This window comes from Piliocolobus tephrosceles, chromosome 9, assembly GCF_002776525.5.
Source record: "Piliocolobus tephrosceles isolate RC106 chromosome 9, ASM277652v3, whole genome shotgun sequence".
Lineage (NCBI taxonomy): Eukaryota > Metazoa > Chordata > Mammalia > Primates > Cercopithecidae > Piliocolobus > Piliocolobus tephrosceles.
In genome coordinates this window covers 112,694,769-112,718,514 of record NC_045442.1, presented here as the reverse complement: position 1 = coordinate 112,718,514, position 23,746 = coordinate 112,694,769, and the positions used below count along the sequence as shown (strand labels likewise).

The 23,746-nt window shown below is 39.6% G+C and overlaps 1 protein-coding gene across 4 annotated transcripts in view; it reads right to left on the bottom strand.

Moving 5' to 3' along the window:
* The window catches only part of NSUN6 (NOP2/Sun RNA methyltransferase 6), a 90,280-nt gene extending 72,113 nt beyond the window's left edge, over positions 1-18,167 (bottom strand). For 2 of the 4 annotated variants that reach the window (XR_002733881.2, XM_023223145.2), the window contains exons 1-3: positions 15,956-18,167; positions 13,343-13,498; positions 10,116-10,195 (exon numbers count right to left, since the gene is read on the bottom strand). Coding sequence is in view for 2 of the 4 variants with exons in the window: in XM_023223145.2 (XP_023078913.1) it covers positions 10,116-10,195; positions 13,343-13,498; positions 15,956-16,030 (311 nt within the window). In the remaining 2 variants the exon portion in view is untranslated. Of the gene's footprint in view, positions 1-10,115; positions 10,196-13,342; positions 13,499-15,619; positions 15,753-15,955 lie in introns of all 4 variants that reach the window. The other 2 variants (XM_023223148.2, XM_023223146.2) reach the window with 2 other exon arrangements.
* Between the last annotated feature and the right edge of the window lie 5,579 nt (positions 18,168-23,746).

The window sequence follows — 23,746 nt, the reverse complement described above, 5'->3', positions numbered from 1 at the left end:
GATATGTTTTAAAGGCTCCTGTATCAAGAGAAGTCTGGCATTCAGTTATCTCCTAAAGTAACTAATTTACCAGACAAAAATCTTCCTCCAGAAATTAAAATATATTTCACCAGTACATGAAATATCATTTTAAGTAAACTGAAGAAACCAAAACTTTATTTTAAATCTCGTTTTAAGCAAACTGAAGAAACCAGTAATTCAGTGATGCATTACTTTTAAAGTTGTTTACTGTATATAAACTTTAACTGATGCATTTATATTTTAAATAACTGTGATACTGAGGTTCTACGAAAAAATCAGAGGAAGAAAACTCCTTTTTCTAAATCCCATGGAAATGAAAAGAGGGGAAAAAAGAAAAAAAACTTGAGGAGAAAATTCCATTTGCAATAAAACTAACAAACAGCTACAATCCCGATGATGAGAAAAAATTGGCTGATAGTGAAACTTGAGCCAAACCTAGTTTCTCAGCAGGGTGTGGAGTCTCTGAAAAGGAGAGGCTCCTGAGGGCCTAATCAAACTTTTATTACTTAGGAGCAGGACCATAGGCTTGGTGGAAAAAAATCAGAATCTAGGAATGTCTTGTCAGTGTCCTGTTCAGAGGAGACAAGTCTGAAAGAAGAAATGGATTGTCAAAAATGGCATAACCAGACAATCTGTTATTTTCTCTAGCAAACCCGGATCAACTGCCTAAAAGCAACCCAACAAAGAGAAAAGAAATAGCAACCAACTTTGTTGCTCCTGACTTAACTAAGCAGAGATTAAACAAAAAAGAAAGCCTTCCATACCCCCCAGAAAAAAAGGTAACAGGTGAAGCCTTCACAGAGAACCTCTTCTCTGCTCACCAGCACTAGAGATGAGCCAGCAGAGAAGATCTGCAGCACTTCTGAGAAAACATATCTGACTAGTCCCATAGGCATGCTGTTTCCCCCATTCTGGATCATCACTGAGCAAACTGCAAATGAGGTTGTAACTGTTTCCATTCAATGCATGATAAGCAGAAAGAATTCATTCTGCATTCATTGGTGGCACACACATACACAAAAAGCCTTAGTAGGCAGAAGGTAGATTTTAAAAATGTAAACCAAACAAAAGGAAAAATATTTCAAGTTTTTTCACAGCAATTAAAGGAAAAACCTTAAAAAAGGGATAAAAGAACAAAGGCAAAGTAAACTAGCAGCTGAGAAAATAAAGGACAAAAAAAACCTCTGAATAAAGATTTAGAAGCAGAGAGAGGTAATACATCCCTATTACTAGATAGGATTTTGAATCCCCATTTTACAGATAAGAAAAGCAAAGCATAGACAAGATAAAACTTATCTCCTATACTATTGACAAGACAGCCACTTTGAAACAGAGCCCGTGACCCAGAGAGGCTTAAGAAGGAACGGGCTGGGCGCGGTGGCTCACGCCTATAATCCCAGCACTTTGGGAGGCCGAGGAGGGTGGATCACCTGAGTTCAGGAGTTCAAAGACCAGCCTGGCCAACATGGTGAAACCCTGTCTCTACTAAAAAAATACAAAAAAATTTAGCCGGTTTGGTGGCAGGCACCCATAGTTCCAGCTACTAGGGAGGCTGAGGCAGGAGAATGGCATGAACCTGGGAGGCGGAGCTTGCAGTGAGCTTGTGCCACTGCACTCCAGCCTGGGAGACAGAGCGACACTCCCTCTCAAAAAACAAAAACAAACAAACAAAATAGAACGAATGCAGAAGAAAAAGATCAGTGAATGGAGTTCAAGAATGTGTTAACAAAAAAAAAAAAGTTACAGTAACAAGGCTTGAGACTGCGGTTCTTAGAAAGGCTTGCTTGAGAGGTTGGGTCTTGGCTACCTAAGCAGCTAGAAAGTGGAATGAGAAACAGTTCCCAACAGTGACATAAAACCTTCCCTAATGATCAATGAGAGTGGCTCACAATTCCTAAACTCTGTACAAGAAAGGTACAAACGCATGTTTATTTGGAGCACCTGCTTTCCTTTCAGGAGTCTGGGATTTGGTACATGCTAGGCAGAGGGTGCCTATGGGACCAGCCCAATAAAACCCTTGGGCACCAAGTATCTGATGAGCTTTTCTGCTAGACGACTATTTCACATGTCACAATTAGGTGCTGGAGGAATTAAGCACGTCCTATGGGACTTCACTGAGACAGCCTGTGTCTGGTTTCTTCCAAACTTCACCCCATGCCTCTTTTCCCTTGCGGGTTTTGCTTTTGTGTGCTTTCATGTAATAAACCTTAGACATTAGTGTGACTGTATGCTAGGTCCTGTGAGTCCTAGCCAATCACTGAACCTGAGGGCTGTCTTGGGAATCCCTGATGCAGGGAATATCTGTGCTAGAAACGCAGCACACAAAGTCCTGCTGTCTTCATAACAGAGAATACAGAAAATGTAAGAGAAAAATATTCAAAGAAATAATGGAAGACCTATAACTGAAAAGCTACACTGTGGCTCATCAAAAGCTGAGAGGAAACAGGCTGAGCGTGGTGGCTCACACATGTAATCCCAGCGCTTTGGGAGGCCAAGGTGGGTGGATCACCTGAGTTCAGGAGTTCAAAGACCAGCCTGGCCAACATGGTGAAACTCCATCTCTACTAAAAATACAAAAATCAGCCGGGTATGGTTGCTGGCACCTGTAATCCCAGCTACTCAGGAGGCTGAGGCAGGAGAATCACTTGAACCTGGGATGCGGAGGTTGCAGTGAGCCGATGTGTCACTGCACTCCAGCCTGGGCGACAGAGTGAGACTCCGTTTTTTGTTTTGTTTTGTTTTGTTTAAAAAAAAAAAAAAGGAGAAGAACTAAGAGCAAATAATCAAAATCAAGCATTACACTGGCCAAATGTCTAAAGTTCAATAAGTAAGAATTCCACAGATCTCCAAGCAGAAGACAAGGTACTGTTAGAAAGAGGAAAAGTTTTTGGTGGGCCTTAGATTTCTTCACAATAACATTTGATACCACAGGTTATAAAAACAATGTCTACAAAGTTCTAAGGGAAACAAACACTAGGTGGCCTGAAACAACCAGACTCAGCCAACTTGTATAAACATAAAGGCAACAGGCAGACATTCTCAAGCAAGAAAGTAACACAGTACATAAGAGGCACCCTTCGGGAAAGGGCAAGGGGTGCGGGAGATCTGCTAAGTGACTGTACTCACCAACAAAGACATTAATAAAGTTAAGAAATGAGAAATAAACTGTGCCATAAGGACTGAAAGCAAGCACTACATCCATGTGAATGATACTTGGGAAATAACAATGTTATAAACCCTGACAATGTTAAAAAAAAAAAAAAAAAAGAAAGAAAGAAAGAAAAAGAAAAACTGGCTGGGCATGGTGGCTTGCGCTTGTAATTCCAGCACTTTGGGAGGCCGAGGAGGGTAGAACACTTGAGCTCAGTTCGAGACCAGCCTGGGCAACACAGAGACCCCCATCTCAAAAACAAAACAAAACAAAATGAAAAACAGTAAATACAAACTAGCTGGTAGGAATTTTTGGGAAAATTTAACTCCAGGAACCTCCTCATTTCTTAAAATGGAAAGTCAAAAGAGGCTTAATCGGCCGGGCACAGTGGCTCACGCCTGTAATCCCAGCACTTTGGGAGGCAGAGGCTGGCAGATCACAAGGTCAGGAGTTTGAGACCAGCCTGGCCAATATGGTGAAACCCCATCTCTACTAAAAATACAAAAATTAGTAGGGTATGGTAGCACATGCCTGTAGTCCCAGCTACTCGGGAAGCTGAGGCAGGAGAAGTGCTTGAACCTGGGAGGCGAAGGTTGCAATGAACCAAGGTCATATCACTGCACTCCAGCCTGGACGACAGACCGAGAGTCCATCTCAAAAAAATAAAAATAATTTTAAAAATATATACTTAATAAAAATCAGGAGTTAAAAAAAAAAAAGGAATTGACTTTTTGAGATGTAGTTTCAGTCTTGTCATCAAGGCTCGACTGCAATGCACGATCTCGGCTCACTACAACCTCTGCCTCCTGGGTTTAAGCGAGTCCCCTTCCTCAGCCTCCCAAGTAGCTGGGATTATAGGCATGCGCCACCACACCCAGCTAATTTTTGCATTTTTAGTAGAGACAGGGTTTCACCATGTTTCTCAGGCTGGTCTCGAACTCCCGTCCTCAGGTGATCCACCCACCTCGGCCTCCCAAAGTGCTGGGATTACAGGCGTGAGCCACCACGCCCAGCCTCTTTTTAGGAGTGAAAGGTAGGTATGTGAATTTATAATCCTAAATGATTTTTTCAAGCTTCCCTGTAATAGCTCACCATTTGTATTTTATACATTCACTCATGTTCTGATGAGTAGCCTAGATCACTACAAAGAACAGAATGAAAGGATGATTAAAGTCACATAAAATTAAGTATTGAAAATAAAGTTAAATCATCCATATATCTTAGAGACCTAAAATGGCCAGTATTGGCATGAATGAAAGCATCAAAATATCTCATATACTGCTGAAACATAAACTGGTAAAACTTTGTAGAGGGTAATCTGGTAATATGTCTCCAACTAAAATAAGCACAGACCTTCGAACTGGCTATTCTGTGTCATCTGTGTTACATCGGTGTCATATCTGGTTATTCTGTGTTCATATCATAACATGATATATTTGTTCTGCAGACATGCTTACGCAAGTCCACAAATATTCACTCCAACACTTCTGGTAATTATGAAAAACAGGAAAAAACTAAATGTCTATCAATGGAGGATAGAAAATTTAAACTGAGCTAAATGATAAAGTATAGTTTATGTAGCCATTAAAAAGAACGAAAGTGTTATATAATCATGAGATGATATCCGTTATATATTTTTAAGTGACACAAAAGCAAATTGCAGAACATTATAATCTTTTCTATTTTCTAAAAATGAGTACAATGACAGTACATGTGCATTCATATATGCAGATGTAAGCACAGAGACAGTCCAGAAAAAATCAAATTTGATGCTCAGAGAAACAAAATTGGGAGGTGGGACAGAAGATGTAATGGATGATTACTTTTATATTTATGTACAACTCTAGTTTTCACTTGCTTCTATAAAGAAAAACCTAACTGAAATATCTTTAGGAAAACTAAATAAAACTAAAAAATAAAGCAGAGGTGTTTAAGAAATGTTTAAGAATAAGAAATGGCCAAAGTTGGCCCAGTGAGGTAGCTCACGCCTGTAATCCAGCACTTTGGGAGGCTGAGGCGGGTGGATCACCTGAGGTCATGAGTTCGAGACCAGCCTGCCCAACATGGGGAAACCCCGTCTCTACTAAAAATACAAAAAATTAGCTGGGTGTGGTGGCGGACACCTGTAATCTGAACTACTCGGGAGCATGAGGCAGGAGAATCACTTGAACCCGGGATGCGGAGGTTGCAGTGAGCCAAGATGGTGCGACTGCACTCCAGCCTGGGCGACAGTGAGCCTCCGTGTCAAAACAAAAAAACGAAGAAGAAAGAACTAAGAGGAAATAATCAAAATCAAGCATTACACTGGCCAAATGTCTAAAGTTCAATAAGTAAGAATTCCACAGATCTCCAAGCAGAAGACAAGGTACTGTTAGAAAGAGGAAAAGTTTTTGGTGGGCCTTAGATTTCTTCACAATAACATTTGATACCACAGGTTATAAAAACAATGTCTACAAAGTTCTAAGGGAAACAAACACTAGGTGGCCTGGAACAACCAGACTCAGCCAACTTGTATAAACATAAAGGCAACAGGCAGACATTCTCAAGCAAGAAAGTAACACAGTACATAAGAGGCACCCTTCGGGAAAGGGCAGGGGGTGCGGGAGATCTGCTAAGTGACTGTACTCACCAACAAGGACATTAATAAAGATAAGAAATGAGAAATAAACTGTGCCATAAGGACTGAAAGCAAGCACTGCATTCATGTGAATGATACTTGGGAAATAACAATGTGATAAAGCTTGACAATGTTAAAACAAACAAACAAACAAAAAAAACTGGCCAGGCATGGTGGGTGGCACTTGTAATCCTAGCGCTTTGGGAGGCTGAGGAGGGTGGATCACTTGAGCTTAGGAGTTCCAGACCAGCCTGGACAACATGGCGAGACCACGTCTCAAAAAAAAAAAGAAAAGAAAAAAAAAAAGAAAAAAAAACAGAGAAACAACAGTAAATACAAATTAGCTGATAGGAATTTTAGGGAAAATTTAACTCCAGGAACCTCTTCCTTTGTCATAATGGAAAGTTAAAGACACTTAATAGGCTGGGCACAGTGGCTCGTACCTGTAATCCCAGCACTTTGGGAGGGTGAGGCAGGCAGATCGCAAAGTCAGAAGTTCGAAACCAGCCTGGCCGATATGGTGAAACACAGTCTCTACTAAAAATACAAAAATTAAGCCAGGTGTGGTGGCACGCGCCTGTAGCCACAGCTACTCAAGAGGCTGAAGCAGGAGAATTGCTTGAACCTGGGAGGCTGAGGTTTCAGTGAACCAAGGTCACATCACTGTACTCCAGCCTGGGTGACAAACTGAGACGCCATCTCAAAAAAAATAAAAACAAAAAAATTTTTAAAAAAGACACTTGCCGGGCATGATGGCTGAAGCCTATAATCCCAGCACGTTGGGAGGCGGAGGCAGGCAGATCACCTGAGGTCAGGAGTTCAAGACCAGCCTGACCAACATGGAGAAACCCCATCTCTACTAAAAATATAAAACTAGCTTAGCATGGTGGCACATGCCTGTAATCCCAGCTACTAAGGAGGCTGAGGCAGGAGAATCGCTTGAACCCAGGAGGCGGAGGTTGTGGTGAACTGAGATTGTGCCATTGCACTCCAGCCTGGGCAACAACAGTGAAACTCGACTCAAAAAAATAAAAAAATAAATAATAAATAATAAAAAGATACTTAATAAAAATCAGGAGTTAAAAAAACAAACAAAAAGGAATTGATTTATTCATTTTAGGAATGTAAGGTAGGTATGTGAATTTACAATCCTAAATAATTTTTTCAGGCTTCCCTGCAATAGCTCACCATTTGTATTTATACATTCACTCATGTTCTGATGAGTAGCCTAGATCACTACAAAGAACAGAATGAAAGGATGATTAAGGCCACATAAAAGTAAGTATTGAAAATAATTGGGCCGGGCGCGGTGGCTCAAGCCCGTAATCCCAGCACTTTGGGAGGCCGAGACGGGCGGATCACAAGGTCAGGAGATCGAGACCATCCTGGCTAACCTGGTGAAACCCCGTCTCTACTAAAAAAAAAAAAAAAAAAAAAAAAACTAGCCGGGTGAGGTGGCGGGCACCTGTGGTCCCAGCTACTCGGGAGGCTGAGGCAGGAGAATGGTGTAAACCCGGGAGGCGGAGCTTGCAGTGAGCTGAGATCCGGCCACTGCACTCCAGCCTGGGCGATAGAGCGAGACTCCGTCTCAAAAAAAAAAAAAAAGAAAAGAAAAAAGAAAATAATTAAAGTTAAATCATCCAAATATTTTAGAGACGTAAAATAGCCCGTATTGTCACGAATGCAAGCATCAAAATCTCTCATATACTGCTGAAACATTAACTGGTAAAACTTTGTAGAGAGTAATCTGGTAATATGTCTCCAACTAAAAAAAGCATAGACCTTTGAACTGGTTATTCTGTGTCATATCCACTTTGTTATGCAGACATGCTTATGCAAGTCCACAAATACTCACTCCAACACTTATTATTATTATTACCAGGTAATAATGAAAAACAGGAAAAAACTAAATGTCTATCAATGGAGGACAGAAAAATTAAAACTGAGCTAAATGATAAAATATACTGTTTATGCAGCCATTAAAAAGAATGAAACAGTGTTATATAACTGTAGAACAATATCCATTATATATTTTTAAGTAAACACAAAAGCAAACTGCAGAACATTATAATCGTCTCTATTTTCTAAAAATGAGTACAAATGACTGTACATGTGCATTCATGTATGCAGATATAAGCATAGAGATGGTCTAGAAAAAATCAAATTTGATGCTCAGAGAAACAAAATTGAGAGGTGGGACAGGAGATGTAACAGATGATTACTTTTATATTTATGTACAACTCTAATTTTTACTTGCTTCTATAAAGAAAAACCTAATTGAACTCTCTCTTTAAGAAACTAAACAAAACTAAAGAATAAAGAAGAGGTGTTTAACAGAGTAAGAAATGTCCAAAGTTTGAAGCTAAATAAGTACAATTTTGCATCCTCATAAGGAGTGTAGTAACCGCCAAAGATCTGTGATTATGGTCTATTATACTAGCAACTAACTGGTCCAAAACTAACAGATGACAGAAATAAGGAGCAGTTTCCTGGTAGGGTAGCTGAGTACAAGACATGTTTCTGGGATAATGGAAATGCTGTATCTTGACTGGAGTGTGTCTTGGCTGCACAGTTGTATATAGTTGTCAAAACTCAACAAACTATACATTTAAGATCTCTTCGTTTCACTGTATGTAAATTTCACCTTTAAAAAACTGAATAGAAGATGAAAAACTAAAAATTAAATTAAATAGAATGAGAAGCCTAGACAAATCAACTTTAATTACAAAAATACATTCTTACAGTAAAACATAAAACGAAAATATTACACATAAAAATTTCCTTTTATTTCTCCCCTCTCTCCCAATCTAACTTCCTCAGAGTCAACCACTATTAAAAGCTGGGTATGTTACAGGTGCCAGACACTTTTTTTTACATGTATATAAATATACATAAATGCATAGTTGTGTACTTTAATTGCAAAAAAAGTAATTATCCCAAGTATGGCAATTTGCTTTTGATATTTAACAACTGATTATGAACATCTTCTCTGATTGGTATGTATAATTCTCCCATATTAAAGGCCATATACTACCCCATTGCATGGACAAATCATAGTTTATTAAACCACTGCTCTATTGCTTACCACTCTATTAAAGTTTTAACAAAAGCATTTCTGTATTTATCGTAACTCTCAGGAGTTTGAAAAGACTTTAGACCATAATTAGGAACTTTAAAATGCTCCATAGGAATAAAACTCCATTATAATCATTATACTATGAAAACTTATTTTTCCCTTTTTTTTTTTTTTGAGACAAGGTCCCGCTCTGTCTCCCAGGCTGGATTGCAGTGGCACAATCGTGACTCACTGTATCCTCCACCTCCCAGGCTCAAACAATCCTTCCACCTCAGCCTCCTGAATAGCTAGGACTACAGGTGCACACCACCTATAGCTAATTTCTGTAATTTATTTCAGTAGAGGTGGGGTTTTGCCATGTTGCCCAGACTGGTCTCCAATCCCTGGGGTCAAGGGATCTGCCTGCCTCAGCCTCCCAAAGTGCTGGGATAACAGGCGTAAGTGAGCCACTGGATCCAGCCTGAAAACCTATTTTCCAATTTTCAACATATGCTTTCCAAATACATAAAAGAGCAGAACATAAATGGCACGTGGTAGTTTAACATAATTGTCGAATTATGAATAAAATTTTATAGGCTGGGCGAGATGGCTCACATTGGTAATCCTAATACTTTGGGAGGCTGAGGTGGGAGGATTGTTTAAGGCTAGGAGTTCAATACCAGCCACATAGTGAGACTGTTTCTACAAAATAAAAAATAAATGAGCCAGGTACAGTGGTGCACACCTGTAGTCCCAGCTACTCAGAAGCTGAGGTGGTATAATTGCCTGAGCCCACAAGTTCGAGCCTGCAATCATTGTGCCCCTGCACTCCAGCCTGGGTAACAGAGCAAGACACTGTCTCAAAGAATAAAATTTTACAAACATATCAGCTATGAAAGTAGAAAATAGGTTACTCTGTATTTTTGCTGCAGCTCAAAAAAAAAGTTTTAATTTAGCACTGAAAATTCATATGAAATACCAGTAAACAAATGAAATAAAACTTCGCAGAAAGAGGAGGGGAAAAACATCACTGCACTGAATGGACCTAAAATACATTATTCTCAAGGTCCTTGGGCCCATTCGTAGTCTTTTTTTGTATTATTTTCCATGACAGAGTCTAAAGTCTGCATTTCTAAATTTTTGAATTCCTGTTATCTATAGAAAGTTGCTAACAATGGGGAAACTTAGTATTATCACCGAACAGTTAAAAAGCTCCCTGTGACAAACTTTTATTGAGAAGAATATAATTTGGAAATGAAGTTCTTACAAACCTGGGTCCAATAACAGGGATAAGTAAGAGATCCTGAAGGTCTGGATGTTGAAGAATAGGAACACTTAATCCGTTAAACTGCTGTTAAAAATAAACACGATTATAAAGCAATTCATACATCCGAAACATTTCAACTTACGGAACTTTTCAGTATCATCATCTACCACAGCATGAAGCCCTAGTAGCTCTGGGGCACTTTCACTTTATTCCACGGGATACCGTAAAAATCCAAAAGATCTCAAAACAACAGTGTTTTCTCTATTTTAATTCTGAAGTATCCTGACTTCTTTATAAGACTCAATTTTGTTTACTATTTGGCATTATAAACACAAACTGTGGTTACCTTAAATGATTTACTTTAAAAACTTTTATTTAATATAGAATTACATATAGTATTCCTTTAAGAAAAATTTCTGAATAGGATGTTAAAGACTGAGATTACTATTAATAAATACTACCTAATATACACAATTAACACTGGCATCCAAGTCAGTTTTGGTGAGGAAAAGAAATGTTTATGGTAGAGGTTCGGGATTTTCAGTATTCTCTATTATAAGGGAACCGGAAGACTGTCACACTGAAAGCAGGTACAGGTGCGGGAGCCGGCTCACACCAGCTCAGGAGAGTCACTGCATGCATCTCTTTCCAATTCCATGGTCATGCGTGTAGCTACCAAGGAACCGGGTGAGTATTTACACCACAGAAATCAACAAACATTACTTTAGGACACATGAACTTTTCAACATGAAAGGAGAAAGAAAATCCACAGCCTAAAGCCTCCTCCAAGTACTCTTTCTTGCTAGAATCGGGTACTGCTTTACCATCAGTTTCCTGTCTAGTGCCTTTGACCCAAGTTTCCCTGTACAATGTTAACCTTCAAGGAAAGGGGCCCAAAGCCCAGAGTGACTGATCCTAGCCCATGGGATCTTGTATATCCAGACTAGAATACTATAATATCCAGGTTCTAGAAATCATTTGTTACAGAAAAAAATAATAAGGCTGGGTGCAGTGGCTCACACCTGTAATCCCAGCACTTTGGGAGGCCGAGGTGGGCAGATCACGGGTCAGGAGTTCGAGACCAGCCTGGCCAATATGGTGACACCTCATCGCTACTAAAAATACAAAAATGTGGTGGGCGTCTGTAGTCCCAGCTACTTGGAAGGCTGAGGCATGAGAATCGCTTGAACACAGGAAGGAGAGGTTGCAGTGAGCCAAGAGTGAGACTCCTTCTCAGAAAAAAAAAAAAAGTCTGGATCTGACTTATGGATACTTCCAGCAGGCCTCAGAACAGTTTCCTTTTTGTTAGCTGAAAACATATGCATGACTATGGAAAAGTAATGATTTTAGTTGCTTAGGGCAACTACTTATGTTTTATGCCTGTGATTACTCTCAATAAGATTATCACTATCAATAAAAATCAGATTAATTTTTTTAAAGTCTTATTTAATTATTATACTAAGGTTTGGTGTCATACACTGAGATGCCATAGCTGCTGCTTCTTCTGACATGGTCGTCTATTTACAACTTGGTAGTTACAGAATTGCTCTTAAGGAGAGTATGACAAAGAATCCATAAATGTAATAGAGAGATTTTTTAAAAGGGGATAAGTGACTCAGTGATAATTTTCTGAAGTTTCCCAAATAACTAAACACAGCTTGTGATTTACAAATGGAAACCCTTTAATGATGGTTGCCTCTTGCGTTTAGTTCAGATACAAATCAGGCAGAAATGAGTCTGCTGACACCCACCAGTTACATGTTACAAGTCACCGAATAACTACAATATGCAATTTATGTGCTACCTCTCAGCATCTATTTTTCCACATCCTACATTTCTTCTGAGGTACATTTCAGTGTACAGTGTAAGAAACATATAAGGCAAAGCTTTCAAAAGCAAAAAAGTATATACAAGGTAACTCAAAAAAATATAAACAAGATAACTCAAATACTTTTCTGCTTAGAAGTCATAAATGCCTTTTTTTTGTTTGTTTTTTTTGTTTGAGACAGAGTCTCGCTCTGTCGCCCAGGCTGGAGTGCAGTGGCCAGATCTCAACTCACTGCAAGCTCCGCCTCCCGGGTTTACGCCATTCCCTGCCTCAGCCTCCGGAGTAGCTGGGACTACAGGCGACCGCCGACTCGCCCGGCTAGTTTTTTGTATTTTTTTTAGTAGAGACGGGGTTTCACCATGTTAGCCAGGATAGTCTGTCTCGATCTACTGACCTCGTGATCCGCCCGTCTCGGCCTCCCAAAGTGCTGGGATTACAGGCTTGAGCCACCGCGCCCGGCCATAAATGCCATTTTATAATACTGTTTTCATCTGTAAGAGGAATATTTTGCCAAAACTATTTTATTGGTTGGATGAAAAAAAGTCTCATGCTGTTTTACATTGAAAATAGATTCAGATTAATTATCTTGTTGTAATTTCCTGGTTTTATGAAACATAAGGCGCTCAGCACGTTTTTTTTTTTTTTTTTTTTTTTTTTTTTTTTTTTTTTTTTTGGAGACAGAGTCTCATTCCATCACCCACGGTGGAGTGCAGTCTTGCAATGTTGGCTCACTGCAACCTCCACCTACTGGGTTCAAGGGATTCTCATGCCTCAGCCTCCTGAGGAGCTGGGATCATAAGCATGCGCCATCATGCCCGACTAATGTTTTTGTATTTTTAGTAGAGACAGGGTTTCGCCATGCTGGCCAAGCTGGTCCCAAAGTCCTGGCCTCATGTGATCCACCCACTTCAGCCTCCCAAAGTGCTAGGATCACAGGCGTGAGCCACCACGCCTGGCCCAACACCTATTTTTTATGTCAATTAACAATATAATCTCGCAGGTACTTAGTATGTACCTCCTTATCTCTGGGCTTATCTCAGCTATACCATCTGTCTTCCTGGTCATTATATGCTGCTTATTACAAAGCCACAGGTTTTTAAGGTTAGACTGGACCTCTTCACATATATTTTAATGATGAAGCTACTAAGGCCCAGTTTAATGCAGCCCAGAGGGGTTTAAGAGCTATTTAGTCACCAAAAATGAATAAATTTAGAATCAGAAGTACTAGGTTCAAGTTCTAGCATTACCACCTAGGATAATTTTGAAGAATTTACCATTCATGATCCTCAATCTCCTTATCTATAAAATTGGAAGTGTATTATATCATTCATAAGATTTTAATGGAGAACATGGCAGACTGCAAAAATGCAATTATGTACAAATGACAGAAAATTTCCACAAACCTTCTGAAGTTCATCAAGTAACAGATTTTTCACATGTTGTACTGAGGCTAAATGTGTATTCACTCTGACAGTTGTGAATGAAGGAGGATGTGACAGGTGCTTTAACAAAGTTTCAAACTTCCTTTCTGCTTCCTGTTTACCTAAAGCCGTCACAATCTAAAAAGAAGAAATTAATGTTTAAATTTCCTGAGAATTAAAAATAGTCAGCAGAACATGCCTATATATTCATTCCATCTAATGAAACATTGCTTAGCAATTGTTCAGCTCCATTCTATTTTGCTGTATTGTTTATATGTTAATAGCACAAAGGAAATAGTAATACTTCACGGGGTTCTTGGGCTTAAACGTGGTAATAAACATCTAAGAAAATGCCTGAAATAAAGGGCTTAGAAAAACATTGCCTAAACTTCAAAGTATTATGCACATTTTCCAAATATTAATATCTGCTACATTTACTCACATAAATTCAAAAATTCAGTCTATTTATAATGCATTACCATTACAGTATCTCTATAGAGCTAACATTTTATCCAAGTTAGCTAGATGTTAGCGAACTACAAACTGGGTGGTATCCTTTTAAAACACCAATATTTAAAGAGTAAGTAACATTGATATAGTCACTGTCATACAAAGATTCCCCTAGGACATCAGCTTTTTAATACGGTATTATTAAATGTAACAAATATATATTGTCCAAAAAAGATGAGTAGCAAAGACACTTGTCAGATATGACAGTATAAAGACTCAAACAACAATATTCCCTTGTAATTAACCGAACCTTTTCAAATAACATATTTTTTTTTTTCCTATTTGACTAAACCCTGCTTTAGAGAATCTTCACAAACCACTTGTCAGCCTACTCATCCACTAGCCTTAAAAGTATTCATACTTTCTCAAGGTTTAGTCTTATCAAAGCTGAACTTTCAGCCTGGGCAACATGGTGAAACCCCATCTCTACAAACAATACAAATACTATTAGCCAGAGTGGTGGCCCCTGTCTGAGGTCCCAGCTACTCGGGAGGCTGAGGTGACAGGATCACTTGAGTCCCAGAGGTCGAAGCAGCAGTGAGCTCTAATCACGTCACTGCACTCCAGCCTGGGCAACAGAGCGAGACCCTGTCTCAAAAAAAAAAAAAAGGCATAAAACTTAATATTCCTTTTCCTTCAATACTTTTCACAAAGGCATAGCTTTCCATTTTGTAAAACCATACCATTGATGAGGCTCTGAGGCAGAAGGAATGTCAAAAGAAAGATGTTTGGATATTCTTTATAAAACAATGTTCTCCATTTTAAAATCTGCTGAAAAAAATTGTGGAATGCCCCTACTTCTCTTAATATGTGCGTTATATTTTAAGTCCCTTGAAATCAACAGAATATATTTTATCTTTCCATACAGTCTAGTCTCTCAACATAATCTTTGGAAATGAAACATAGAAATCAAATCTAAAAGGCATGGCTTCAATAACATATTCAAAAATGGGCAACATTTAAGTGGTGTTAACCTGACTAAAAAAAACTAAGGATTTCAAAAAAAATTTGCTTACAGGCAACGTGGTAAAGTGGAAGAGAGGGCAGGCTTTGCAATCAGACAATCAACATTTACTGAGGACTTCCGTGGCAGGCACCGACAATAGCAAACAAAATTAACATTTTTTTGAAGACTTACATGCCAAAACAATGCTAGTTGTTTTCTTTTACGTTTAATATCCTAAAACAACCTGGTAAAATATTTTTAATTTGACTAAAAAATTAAAGATTTAGAAAAAACAAAGTTGCTCAAAGGCAGCATGGTAAAGTGGAATAGACAACAGGCTTTGCAATCAAAGACAATCAACATTTAGTGAGGACTTTAGCAAACAAAATTAACATTTTTTGAGGACTTACATGCCAAAACAATGCTACTTGTATTTACTTACGTTTAAGATCCTAACACAACCTGGTAAGATATTTTTAACCATTCTCAATTTTTCACAGAAGAGAAAAATCGAGATTAAGCCACGTAAAGTAATTTACAAGGCACTAGAATGCAAATCAAGTGCCTGAGATTCATAAAGCTGTACCGTTGTTCATTACACCTGAACTCTTTCCCTCCAGATTTCAATAGTTACTTGATAGCCGTGTCAACTTGGGTCAGTTACACAATTCCTTTAACAGTCAGTTTTCTTATCTATTAAAATAGGAACAAACCTCTAAGATTGTGAGGAGTAAAGATGCAAATAACCTAACACAACTGTTGACATTTAAGAGGCACTCAAAATATTACAGAATCCTTTTCACCTGAGAGCCAAAGCTAGCGCTCTTTTAAAATTCGACTTGAGTTCTTGAAGACACGGACTTTTTCTTGTTCATCCTTGTAACCCTTTGTGTCATGCTTGACAGACACATGCGTTTTTCCCCTTCTTTTCCACTCCTAAATGTTAAAACATATACCTTATTTACTTTGAATCTCAGTAAGCTTTAATACCTGTAGAAACATATTGGTATTTTTAAACTTGACAAGTAGTAAGAAACGATGGCTGTCAAGATTTTCCTTTACACTTTTTTCTATTTCTCTCGAGTGTGTGAATATTTGAGTTTTTGCAAAATATCATCTAACATCTTTACCTGACCTACCTCCTTATTCATAAAGCCTTCCTTAAGATAGTTTTCAACCTCGGGTCTCAAAGATATCTTAGGGAAAATAGACATTTTTCCTGTTGTTTAGTTCTCCACCAAAAGAAATGCTGGAAAACGGTGTTTTCTTTCCGAATTAATAGTGACGAGTGTCTTGACACCAGATGCTCCGGAAAATCTTGCCAATCACGCTGAGTTAATTTCAGAAATGCAGAGGTAGACGCTTTCTCAAGCCTAGCCGATTAGAAGGGGCTGCCTGGCTTCCACCGCACTTCATCGAGGTAATGTTTTCTCGTGGAGATGCTCACGGAAATCACTGACCCAATGCCGCTCACGTTGCAAAGAACCAAAAAAAGAAAAAAATGCTTAATAACTGAATCTGTGGTGAAACGGAAGCAGATCAGGCCAGGCTGACAGCAGCTCGCTCGCATTATCTTTTCTACCAATTTCCAAACACGCGCCCCTATTTCTCGGCGGAAAGTCGCTTCCGGCTTACGTCACGTCAGGCGCCTGCGGTCCACCCCTCCCTTTCCGGTACCCCAATCCGCAGGCCCAAGTTTCCCCAACGCTACGCTACGCCACGCCACGCCACGCCCCCGGAGGTTCCTAACTCTGCGTGAGGCGCTTTCACCTGCCTCGGGGTTAAGTAGGCAGTGGCCGCTGGCGGAATGGACAAGGATATTTAGTTCCTGGTACCGAAGGGCTGGGTGCCAGGGGCAATGGGGAACTGTCAAATGGTGTGGGTTGAGTGAAGATGTTGCTGCCTGAAAAAAGGCAGGGCCCAGTTGTTGTCCTGCCGGATGTCCTCCAATTAAAGGATGAGGCCAGAATTTGGGCGCATCACCACCGTTTGATTTCATGAAATGATTTTACCTTTCTCAGGCATACAGATCTGACTTCAGTTGTGAAGTTTATAGAGTTCATATTTTTGAAAGTTAGGCTAGTGGTGTGTTAATAGCCAATGCTCAGGTAAACCTTAAAATCCACAGATAGTGTTTACAGTTAGTTATAAGGCTAACTGCTACTTGTATCATAGTTGACATATTCTTTAGAGCTTGAGAGACCTTTGCCATGATTTTTTTTTCTTTTTCTTTTTTTTTTTTTTTTTGGTCATAAGCAGACAGGGATATAGATTCAGAGAAGGAGGATACCTAACCAAACTCACTGAATCATTTTATAATTGTACAGGAAAGTCAAAATAATTCTCCTATCACCTTGACACGTTTTTTGCAGCACACCATGCTAATTTACACATAACTATAGGAAAGGGTTTTTTTTTGTTGTTTCTCTTTAATTTTCACACCGAATTATACACACAGACACACACACAGAACAGGTACTTTCTATGACACACCAACTCTTTACCAGAAAGAGTAGAAAATAATGTGTGACCAATATACCATGCAACAACCTGCAACGTGTTTATCATTTTCTCTTTCTTTTTTTTTTTTTTTTTTTTTTTTTTTTGGAGACAGAGTCTCTGTCGCCCAGGCTGGAGTGGAATGGTGGGATCTTGACTCACTGCAACCTCCACCTCTTGGTTCAAGAGATTCTCCTGCCTCGGCCTCCAGAGTAGCTAAAATTACAGGCATGTGCCACCAGGCCCAGCTAATTTTTGTATTTTTAGTAAAGACAGTGTTTCACCATGCTGACCAGGCTGGTCTCAAACTCCTGACTTCAAGTGATCTGACTGCCTAGCCTCCCATGGGATTATAGGTGTGAGCCACCACACCCAGCCTATTTTCTCTGTTTTTAAAGAGTAAATCAGGGTTCCCAGGGTTGAAACGACTCTCCATGGTCTCACAAATAAAAAGCCAGGATAAAGACTAGTAATTTGGCTTCTAGAGCCAATACCTTGTCTTTGACCATCGCATATTTCTGCAATAAATCCGTGAGATTCTTTCATGGCTAAAACATCTGAAAGTGATAAATGTCTAAATCAGACATTTCCAAAGGAATTTCTGTAGCCTCAATTTCATGGTGACCATAGCACCACTAATGGCCAGAAATTACTTCACTAGTGCCACACACGGACAGTATTGAGGACATTTAGACTTTTTTTGTTTGTTTGAGATGGAGTCTCATTCTTTCGCCCAGGCTGGAGTGCAGTGGTGCTATCTCAGCTCACTGCAACCTCCGCCTCCCAGGTTCAAGTGATTCTCCTGCCTCAGCCTCCCCAGTAGGATTATAGGTATCCACCACCATGCCTGGCTAATTTTTGTATTTTTAGTAGAGATGAGGTTTCACCATGTTGCTCAGGTTGGTCTCAAACTCCTGAGCTCAAAGTGATCCACCCACTTCGGCCTCCCAAAGTGCTGAGATTACAGGCATGAGCCACCACACCCGGCCATTTAGACTATTCTTGACTAGATGTTATTGTAATGACAGTTAATGTTGATGAAGATATCTCTTGGTATCCTAAGGCTGGATCCAAGAAAAGCATATTACAAATCAGAGGTTGGCATAGTCGAGATGTGCTATGTAAGCAGTGGAAAACAACTCCATGAATAATACACTCATATAAGATTTATTTAGGCTACAAGTTCTTAATATGGGTGATATGGCTCCCTAGGGTGTGGGGAACTCAGTGGGGACTGAAATAATCTTTGATACAATCTCATTCTTAATTTTTAGTTTGTGGAACTCCAAAGCTTAACCTTACCAAAACAATCATTCCTGAGCATTTAATTTCATGGTAGGGGTATGGGAGAATTAATGGGAAAAAATGTCTAGAAAGGCTCTTTAGGAGGATGATAATTTTAAAAGGTTGATAAAACACTGATTTAGGTGATCACTTCCCTCAAGTCACCCAGGCTGGAATGCAATGGCATGATCTCGGCTCACTGCAACCTCCGCTTCCTGGGTTCAAGCGATTCTCCTGCGTCAGCCTCCTGAGTAGCTGGTATGACAGGTGCCCGTCACCACGCCCAGGTAAACCATAACTAATTTCTATGTAGACCTCCCTTTTTCTGTTCTTCCAGGTTGCCTTTTTATTTCTTCTATGACAGGCATGCCTCTTTTTACTTGTCAAAATGTTATTTCAGATTGATCCTGGAAGAAAGGTCTTATTTCTGACTCTGGCTATCTCCATTCAAGGAAACTTCTTTCCTTCCGAATTTCAACCCTGCGTGGTTCTATGAAAATAATATGACACCTGTAGTCACCCATTCACCCATAAATCCAAACCTGTATCAGTACAGCAGCTCCAGTCTAAACTTCTCAAATTTATTTGGCATTTGAGACACAATAAATTATGGCCTATAATATCTGGAAAGTGGCCTGGCGCAGTGGCTCACACTTGTAATCCCAACACTTTGCAAGGCTGAGGCGGGTAGATCACAAGGTCAGAAGTTCAAGACCAGCCTGATCAATATGTAAAACCCCATCTCTACTAAAAATACAAAAATTAGCCAGGCATGGTGGCGCGTGCCTGTAGTTCCAGCTACTCGGGAGGCTAAGCCAGGAGAACTGCTTGAACCTGGGAGGCAGAGGTTGCAGTGAGCCAAGATTGTGGCACTGCACTCCAGCCTGGGCAAGACTGTCTCAAAAAAAAAAAAAGAAAGAAAAAAAAAGTATGGAAGGTAAAGGGAAGAATAAATATGATTTAGTTTAGAATACTGCCAGGATTAAACAAACAAAAAACCAATCTTGGATTGGTTCATCTTTATTTCTAGAAATAATACTATATACCTTACCGAGAGCTTCCCATTTTTCTTGCTGTGCTCATGGAACACTGGAAATTAGCACCATAATTTGCTTTGGGGAACACTTCTCTGAAAACCCAGCAGTCCAACTGTTGCCAGACTTAAATCCCTGGCTACCTTATCTTGCACATATCCTTCCCACCTAAGTAAGGAACAAACAACATGGATTCTTGCAAAGAAAATGGTATTAATGTATGACTGAAGTTTAGCAAGGTTCTTGGGCAGTCTATATCTTTGCAGTGGTTAAGAATTTGACCTCTGGTGTTAAGCTACTAGGGTGCAGATTCCAGTTCTTGCAACCTCAGGCAAAGTATTAAAGTTCTTTGCACTTCAATTTCTTCATCTGTGAAATACAAATAATAGCTCCTGCTTCATAATTTTACTATAAACCAAACAAATTAGGTAGAGTGCTTTAAACAGTGCTAGAACAAAGTCCTCTGTAAATGTTAGATAGTATCATCATACAAGTATTATCATACATGTACTGAAGGAGTGGCTATAGGATAGTGAAGTCATTTGTGAGGAAAGAACTAAAGTGACCCAAATTCTGACATGTCAAGAGAGTTTTTTATCTAAGGGAGGAGTGAAGATTTCAGGTGTTTAGGAAATGTAAGAGGTTCCACCCGAAGGAATGGAACTGTAGTAAAGAGGGGCAAAGCTGTTTCCAGAGAAGAGAGGACCAGAAACTTCAAGAAATTGACTCAGCTTCAAAAGCCAAAAACCTACTATAAATGGGTAATTTATAAGCCACCATGACTGCCACTGAGCAGCCAAGCCCCTCAAGGACTACATGTGTTGATGATGGAAGCTTTGAAGTACCTGTTGGAAAGAGCATTTATCAAATGTAGGAAGGCTGGTCACATTGAGCCCTAAACTACAGAAGAGAGGTCAATTCTCATTGATTGAATAAGACCAAAGTCACAGACCTATGGCTATTTTGATCCAGTAAATGTTTTGAAACTCAGTATATCATGGCTTCTCTTTGTAAACATAAAGCAGCTTTGTCAGAAACTTGTCAACATACTTTTCGAAATGACAGGAGCGAGACGTGAATTTCTTTTATATTACTTACAGCATCAAAAAATTGTTGGTCTCTCAATAGATATTTATGAAAGGAGATCATATTGATTTCAGACCATGTGGCAGGGAGAATTTTCTGATGGGAAATGTATCAGTCACACCTAGTCTGGAGACTGATCAACTAACTAAAATCACAATGGGCATTACCTTAAAGGTTGAGAAAAGCTAAAAAATGGTGCCAGCACTTTGGGAGGCTGAGGCAGGTGGATCATGAGGTCAGAGTTCAAGCCTGACCAACATGGTGAAACCCCATCTCTACTAAAAATACAAAACTTAACCAGGCATGGTGGTGTGTGCCTGTAATCCCAGCTACTCAGGAGACTGAGGCAGGAGAATCGCTTGAACCCGGCAGGCAGAGGTTGTAGTGAGCTGAGATCACACCACTGCACTCCAGGCTAGGGGACAGAGTGAGATTCCATTTAAAAAAAGTAATGGACAAATTGATCAGAGTTGTATGAGTAATAAATTGAATTCAATTACAGCTACACCTAGCTCTTCCAAGTATTATCTGTAGTTTATAATAGTTCCTTTTAAAAATATACTATAGTTTTATTTTTTAAATTCCCGAGTTGTTTGACGTTTTTCTTCCTTGAACTCTTTAAAATATTTTGTTGAACTGGACAGAGATTTTACTGGGATTCCAATTTAATTAAAGGAAGTTATTTCCAATGAACACTTAATTAGTTATAATCCCCCCCCTTTTTTTTTTTGGTTCAGACAGGGTCTCACTCTGTCACTGAGGCTGGAGTCCAGAGGCATGATCTTAGCCCACTGCAATCTTGACCTCCTTGGCTCAAATGAGCCTCTTGCTTCAGCCACCCCATTAGTTGGGACTACACATGTGTACCACCACATCCAGCTAATTTTTGTATTGTTTGTAGAGACAGGACTTCCCCATGTTGTCCAGGTTGAACTAAAATTCCTGGACTCAAGCAGTCCACTTGCCTTGGCCTCCCAAAGTGCTAGCATCACAGGCATAAGCCACCGCGCCTGTCCTACAAAATGTAATTGAACGTATTTTTTCTAATAGATCAACAGGTACATTAGTATGATTTCTGTTTAGGTAATACACAACTGTATTCTGTTAATCAATCATAATACTTTCGATAATTGTGGCTAGTTTTCTTTCCTTTCAGTTTGTAAAAATTTTAGATTTCCAAATCAGCAAATAAAACTTTTAAATATGAAAAAATATTTTTAAAATATTAGAACAGTCTCATTGTCAGGTAAATTGTTCATAAGAACGGTGTTAAAAGTAAGTTAAAAGTAAATTTTAACAAATTGAAAACTTCAATATTAAAGTTTTCTGGGCCGGGCGCGGTGGCTCAAGCCTGTAATCCCAGCACTTTGGGAGGCCGAGACAGGTGGATCATGAGGTCAGGAGATCGAGACCATCCTGGCTAACACGGTGAAACCCCGTCTCTACTAAAAATACAAAAACTAGCCGGGTGAGGTGGCGGGCGCCTGTAGTCCCAGCTACTCGGGAGGCTGAAGCAGGAGAATGGCGTAAACCCGGGAGGCGGAGCTTGCAGTGAGCCGAGATCCAGCCACTGCACTCCAGTCCGGGCGACAGAGCCAGACTCCGCCTCAAAAAAAAAAAAAAAAAAAAAAAAAAAAAAAAAAAAAAAAAATAAAGTTTTCTGAAATTTCAAAGAAGCAAAACCAATAAAAATATCAAGAGCCATGTTCAAATAAATACATTCATTCCACTTAGTTAAAAGTAGTAGGATAATTCTGTCTCTAAAATACCATAAAAATGTTTAAGAAATCTATAGTTTTTTTGCTTCAAATCTCTGCATTTTCTTTCTTTTTTGTATTTTTTTTAGACGGAGTCTTGCTCTGTCACCAGCCTGGAGAGCAGTGGTGTGATCTCGGCTCACTGCAACCTCTGCCTCCAGGGTTCAAGCAATTCTCCTGCCTCAGCCTCCCGAGTAGCTGGGATTACAGGCACGCGCCACCACACCCGGCTAATTTTTGTATTTTTAGTAGAGAGGGTTTCACCATGCTGGCCAGGATGGTCTCCATCTCTTGACCTCGTGATCCATCCACCTTGGCCTCGCAAAGTGCTGGGATTACAAGCGTGAGCCATGGCGCCCGGCCAAATGTCTGCACTTGCATACCAAAATGCTTTCTTTTCAGAAATGGTTTCTTAGAAATCCGAAAGTCAGAAAGAAAAAAAAAAAGCAGAATGTGGTTTACATCCATGTCTAACAAGAAGCTGAAGAAGCTGTTACAGAATCTAAAGTTTGTTTTGTGATAATGAAGTTAGGACTAAAAATGTCCTTTTAAGCCATTACTTACACAAACACAAAATTATTCACATTTATGGTTCAACTGATAGTCATGAAAGTTACGTTTGCATAGGCTCAGTATATTATTTTTCCTCTACATAGGAGGATGAAACTTGCCTTTATTGTCGTAACGTTGGAGCATATTATCCTGTATCTAAGTCTTAAACAGTCTTTATAGCACTGGGAGGACATAAGTCATACATTCTCCTTGTACAAGTTAACTCAACAGTTGGGCATGTTAAAAGTCCACGTTGCCAAGGTTAAAATCCAACCATCTGACTGAAGTCATAGTCTTTTAAGATTGCTCCTCCGTCAAATGGTTTCAAGGACATTCAGTTTCGTTTCACTCCAGGCTGTGAAGCTTTTCTTTTCAATGCTAGAACCTAACCATGGAAAGTGGAATTGAAAACAATTACATAGCGAATTGGCTTATGCGTGGATTTCGATTTGGGATCCACGAACATACTTAATGCCTGGCAAAATGGGAAGGGGCACTATGTGTTATTATTAATCACATAACTGAACTCTGTGGCTACAGGCCTTCCATGGCTCGTCTCCCAATCAATTCTTTTCAGAATTAAGAATCACGACAGGGGCCGGGCGCGGTGGCTCAACGCCTGTAATCCCACCACTTTGGGAAGTCGAGGCAGGAAGACTGCTTGAGCCCAGTGTTTGGACGAACGGAGGCAGGATGGTGCACTTCCGGGTTCTTCACC